Source organism: Alligator sinensis, unplaced genomic scaffold, assembly GCF_000455745.1.
Source record: "Alligator sinensis unplaced genomic scaffold, ASM45574v1 scaffold1817_1, whole genome shotgun sequence".
Taxonomy (NCBI): domain Eukaryota; kingdom Metazoa; phylum Chordata; order Crocodylia; family Alligatoridae; genus Alligator; species Alligator sinensis.
The window spans coordinates 22,401-28,778 of NW_005843832.1; the positions used below are offsets into that span (position 1 = coordinate 22,401).

General features: G+C 53.9%; 1 gene segment (V, D, J or C); it reads left to right on the top strand.

Moving 5' to 3' along the window:
* The first annotated feature begins 674 nt into the window (after nt 1–674).
* Nucleotides 675–6,378, top strand: part of LOC102369624 — a 7,072-nt gene continuing 1,368 nt past the window's right edge. The window contains 2 exon segments of the V gene segment in view: nt 675–684; nt 1,554–1,682. Coding sequence covers nt 675–684; nt 1,554–1,682 — 139 coding nt within the window.

The following is a 6,378-nucleotide window of genomic DNA, read 5'->3' on the forward strand; positions in this document are numbered from 1 at the left end:
AGTGGAAAGGGCATCGCAGCGCTGTTACTTGCAGCTGTGGGGAGTCAGACTCGTGCTGGTGGCAGCCCTAGCAGTGAGCACTGGAGGGCACTGTGCACCCACTGTGACAGACACGGGGACAGCATCTCCTGGTTATCACAGAGCATGGGGAAATAGTGCCATCACACTTCACACAACAGGGTGACTTTCCCACTCACAGAGGGAAGCCATGGTTGTAGCAAAGGCCCTGGGGAGAGCCCTGTCCTGCACAAGGAGGAACTGGGGGACTCCTCTTTTAGCTTTCTGCTGAATACACTCGTATCATCCCCAGCTCTGCCTGGATGCAGGCACATCCTGGCCTGCAGACTCCAGGTCACAGACCAGTCCTGCTGCCTGTGTGCCCTGCTCAAAGAATATGTGCATGGCATCTTCTGCTACCACCACCCCTTGATCCTGCTTCTCTTCCTGCTTTGGAGGCTCCTGAGTACTTTGCCAACCACTCCACCAGGTGAAAGTCCTATCCTGTTGCCTGGATGTTTTGCCCAGAGAATATGGGCATGGCATTTCTGCTACCCATCCCTGCCCTACCCACCCACTCATCCTCTTCCTTTCCTTGCTGCAGAGGCTCCTGAGTATTTGCCATCCAGCAGCCCAGCGGCTTAGCCTGGTGCCCATCTGGAAACAGCAGGTTCAACATGGCCAAAGGTATGAATTTATCTCTGTTGCAGGGTGGGTGCACGTGCTGGAGAGGGCTGTCCTGGGCTGATCTGGGAGAGGGCTGGCACTCCTAACATTGCTTGCACTCACTGGTGTGCCGTGGATCCCAGTGCCTTGACCTGGCCCCTTGCCCCTTGCTCGCCAGAGCAGGGAAAGTCAGGGGGGCCGTGTGACAGTGTGGGCTGCGGCAAGGGCCTGGCTCAAACTCCACAGCTACGTGGGAGGGGAGGGAAAGCGGTGCTGGCATCTGACCTTCCAGCCACCACTTGGTGCTGGATCTGCCCCTCCCAGCCACCACTTTTACCTGCCAAAACTGCTGTTCCCAACACCCTCCTGGACTCCTGCTCGCTACCCAGGAGGCTGGGGGAGGAGCTGGAGCTGGACTGGGCTCCGGCTGAGCAGACCCTGAGTGAGATGTGGCCCCAGGTGAGGAAGGTGTGAGAGTGTTTGGTGAAAAGGGGTGCTCTGGGCATCCACACTTGGGGAGATCGAAGAGTCACCTTTCGGCAGACTTAACTGAAACCAGCCTTTCTTTGTGCAAGGACTATGGGAATGAATGCTGCCAGACTCTGCCCTGGTCCCTGTGCTATTGGAGAAGTACAAGGCAGCAGCAGCCAGTGAGCAGGGGCAGATTTGCATGAAGGGGCTGATCTCAGATCTGAGGGTTTAAGAGAAACGTGCAGGGTCCCATCTAGGGACCCGTTTGCCAGAGGAAGCCGAGCTGGACTGGATTCCCACCATGGCCTGGGCCACGCTCCTCCTCGCACTGGTCACCTATTTCTCTGGTACTAATCTGGGGCGGGGGAAGCTTTCACAGTCTCTCAACCCAGGGCCATTTTCATTTCTCCACTTCCCAGATCTGAATGTTGAAGAGAAACGTGCAGGTTCCCATCTAGGGACCCATTTGCCAGAGGAAGCCGAGCTGGACTGGATTCCCACCATGGCCTGGGCCACGCTCCTCCTCGCACTGGTCACCTATTTCTCTGGTACTAATCTGGGGCGGGGGAAGCTTTCACAGTCTCTCAACCCAGGGCCATTTTCATTTCTCCACTTCCTGCACTGCATGCACAGACTAACACAGCTTTTCATCCCCACCTTTTCTCCTCCTCCTTCAGGTTCCCTTGCCCAGTACGTGCTAACTCAACCGCCTTCAGTGTCTGTGTCTCCAGGACAAACCGCTCCGCTCACCTGCTCCGGGACTAACATTGGTAGCTACAATGTGCAATGGTACCAGCAGAAACCTGGCAGTGCCCCTCGACTCATTATATATAACGATGATAGCAGACCCTCTGGCATCCCCGACCGATTCTCTGGTGCCAACTCTGGCAACATGGCCACATTGACCATCACTGGAGTCCAAGCCCAGGACGAGGCTGAATATTACTGCCAGGTGTGGGACAGCAGCAGTGATCTGCCACACAGTGACACAGGGCAGTGTGGAAGTGAGACACAAACATCCTCTCGTCACAGGAACTGTCATCATCCCCTGCACTGTGATGCTGCCGACAAGTGGGTTTCATAGGGCGCTTCCTGGAAATTAAGACTCAGGACCTGGACAAGCTCTTTGGACTGAAGAGACAGTGGACATGGGGCAGTTACTGCCAACTCAGACCAGGGGAGGGAGGTGTTATGGGGGCTCTGGATGGCATCAGCAGTACCTTTCCTGCTTCTTTTTTTGGAGGGCAGGTTTTCCAAGGATCATACATTTGCTTGATAGTTGGCCCCTCTTCCACCCGCAGTGTCTGTGTCTCCAGGTCAAACTGCTCAGCTCGCCTGCTCTGGGCCTGGCAGCTACATGCACTGGTACCAGCACAAACCAGGCAGTGCCCCCTGCTCATTATATATGAAAATACTAAGAGAGCCTCCGGCATCTCTGACCAATTCTTTGGCTCTAAAACTGGGAACCCGGGATCATGCTGCTTTCTTTCCTTCTCTGGAAGGTCCTGGGCCCTTTGCAGGCCACTGCTGCTCTGTGGCCTGAGGCAAGGGGCACAGCCTAAACCTGACAGGACATGGACAAGCTCTTTGGGCTGAAGAGACAGTGGACATGGGGCAGTTACTGCCAACCCAAACCAGGGGAGGGAGGTTTTATGGGTGCTCTGGATGGCATCAGCTGCACCTTCCCTGTTTCTTTTTTTGGAGGGCAGATTTTCCAAGGATCATACATTTGCTTGATAGTGGCTGCCCCAGAGTCTCTGCCACTGTGATTTCTGTGGCCCCCTCTTCCACCCGCAGTGTCTGTGTCTCCAGGTCAAACTGCTCAGCTCGCCTGCTCTGGGCCTGGCAGCTACATGCGCTGGTACCAGCACAAACCAGGCAGTGCCCCCTGCTCATTATATATGAAAATACTAAGAGAGCCTCCGGCATCTCTGACCAATTCTTTGGCTCTAAAACTGGGAACCCGGGATCATGCTGCTTTCTTTCCTTCTCTGGAAGGTCCTGGGCCCTTTGCAGGCCACTGCTGCTCTGTGGCCTGAGGCAAGGGGCACAGCCTAAACCTGTTTGGAAGAATGGGAATATGCACTGGCTCCAGACACCCCATATATTCCTCATGGCTCCCAGCCTCACTCCCTCTGCCAAAAGCACCAGTCTGTAATGGTGCAAGAAATGGAGACCTTGTGCCCTGAAGGCCTCACCACTCATAAGGACGAGTCGGCTCCAGCTCCAACATCGTCCAAACATCACTATCCCTCTGCCCAAGGGCCACTGGGGTTCCTTCTTACAAGCAAAGGTGATGGGTCCAGGCCTGAGGCTGGGGCTGAGCAGAGCCAGTGTAAGACTTGGGGCCCCGGTGGGCAAGGTCCCTGCCAGGGACCCATTTGCCTGAGGAAGCCAAGCTGGGCTGGATTCGCATCATGGCCTGGGCACCACTGCTCCTTGCACTGGTCACCTATTTCTCTGGTACTAGGCTGGGGCGGGGGAAGATTTCACACTCTCTTAACCCCAGCCCATTTTCATTTCTCAGCCTCTCTGTGCTGCCTGCACAGACCAAGGAAGCTTTCATCTCTCTCTCTTCTCCTCTTTCCGATTCCTTTGCTCAGTACATGGTGACTCAACCACCTTCGGTGTCTGTGTGTCCGGTACAAAATGCTCAGCTCACCTGCTCCAGGAACAACACTGATCACAAGAATGTGCAGTGGTGCCAGCAGAAACCCGGCACTGCCCCTCTACTCATTATATATAATGAAAGCTGTAGACCCTCTGGCATGCTTGACCAATTCTTTGGTGCCAACTCTGGAGAAAATGATCAAAGCATCCAGTACAGACAGGCTAGCAGATGGCACTAGTCTGAAGAATAGCTAACAAGGCTTTGTTACAAGCAGGGCTTACCAGAACAACCTCATTTCCTTCTATGATCAGGTTACTCCCACCTGGATGGGGGAAATGAGGTTGATTTCATGTACGTGGACTTTAGAAAGACCTTTGACCTGGTCTCCCCTAAAGCCCTCATGAAAAACTGCGGCCTCAGCTACTTTGCTGGCTGGTGCCTAGGTAACTGGCTGCATGGTAGGACTGAGAGAGTATAGATTGATGGAACTGAGTCATCATGGTGGAGGGGGACCAGTGGCGTCCCTCAGAGCTCAGTACTTGGACCAGCGCTCTTCAACTTGTTCATCAGTTATTTGGATTTGGATATTAAAAGCGAACAGGCAAAGTTCACTGATGACCCCAAACTATGGGGGAGTGTGGTCACGCTCGAGGACAGGCTCTGGCAATAAAGGGCAAACTGGACAGGCTCGCGAGGTAGGCAGACCTCACACAGATGTCATTTAATAGGGAGAAATGTAAAATGCTCCTTCTGGGAAGAAATAATCCACAACACACTTGCAGGATCAGCATTGCTACACTTGCTCGCATCACATCTAAACAGGACCTAGGTGTCGTGATAGACAACAAAATCAACATGAGCCATCAATGCGATGCTGTAGCTGGCAGAGCTAATCAAACACGGGCATGCATCTACCGAGGCATCTCGAGCAAGGCTAAGGATGTCATCCGCCCTATCTATTTGGCCTTGGTGAGACCACAGCTGCAGTACTGCATCCAGTTCTAGGCTCTGCACTTCAAGAAGGATGTGGAGAAGTTCGAGAGAGTCCAAAGGAGGGCCACGCACATGATTAAAGGCTTAGAGATGAGATTATATGAGGAGAGGCTGAGTGACTTGAGACTGTGCAGCCTGCAGAAGAGAAGACTTAGAGAGACTTGGTGGCAGCCTATAAGTATATCAAGGGCGTACATCAGGGCCTGGGGGAACATCTGCTCACTAAGGACCCCTAGGGAAGGACAAGAAATAAAGGGCACAAACTGATTAAGAATTGCTTCAGGCTAGACATAAGGAAAAACTTCTTTACAAGTTGAATACCAAGGGTTTGGAAAAGGCTCCCCACAGGGGTGGTCCAGTCACCCACCTTGGCGATCTTCAAAAAGCATCTTCATGCCCCTCGTGCTGGGGTGATCTGATCCCAGCAGTCTTTCCTGCCCAAGTGCAACAGGGATGGACCTGATGATCTGTAAGGTTCCTTCCAGCCCCTAAGAACTAAAAGGACTATGAAAAACATGACAACATTGACCATCACTGGAGTTCAAGCTCAGGACGAGGCTGATTATTCCTATGCAGTATGGGATAGCAACAGTGGCTCTTTGCGCAGTGATGCAGTGCACCGGTGAAGTTAGACACAAAACTCTCATTATCAGAGGGATCCTTTACCTTCCCTCACTCTGGGATGCTCTGAGGAGCCAGCTCACCTGTGAGGATGTGGATTTCCCATGTCATTTCCCAGTTATCCTCCCAGACACAATGCAAACACCGCCCCTCTGCTCCCACAGCAACAGTCTCACCGTGATGCTGCGCGCATTGCGCAGGGCAGGACGGTTCAGAGCCCTGGGACCTCTCCTCATTCCTTTCACTGGAGGAAGCCAAACTCGCTGCTCCACTCAGCTCCATCACCACTCTCCTCTGTCACCATATTCGATGTCCCCTCTCAATGAGGACCCTGCATGTCCAGGCACAAGCCACACCTCGACTCTGCTCTCCGAACCAGCACTTCTGCTGGGACACAAGCTCCCATCTCCTCACAGCTTGAATAGAGGTATCCTCCCTTCCCCTCAACAGCTACAGTTTCCTGGTAGCCCTGCCCCCTGCTCTGAACCAATGCACAACGGCAGCAGTATGCACGCTCCCTTCCCCAGCTCCCTCCCCCACGGCCGGTGGGTTTCAGCAGCATCTTCCGGCACGCAGCAGAGGTCACTGAGCCCTCCCTGCCCCTGAGAGCCATATGGGTATCTGGGCACTCACAGGTCAAGACCTGAACGCAGCCAACAAGAACAGGAAAGACAAGAGAGGCCACCTATTACAATCTAAGTCACATGGTGCCTGGTAATATCCCGGCTCTAGATTTGGGCTGTCTGCAGCATGGTTGCTGTAACAGTCTGAAGCCTTGGCAGGCCTTGCCCCTGAGTGCCAGTCAGGCTGCTGGCACAGACATCTCAGTCCCTGCAAAAAGAATTATGTCCAGATGCAGAACAGCTGGATGAGAGGACATGACTTGGCAGCGCTGTTACTTGTACCTCTGGGCAGTCCTGACAGCTGTGGCAGTGGGCACTGGAGGGCGCTGGGGATCCACTGTGACCCACAGCACACAGGGGCAGCACAGGGCACCAGGCCAGGGCTGCCAGAGAGGA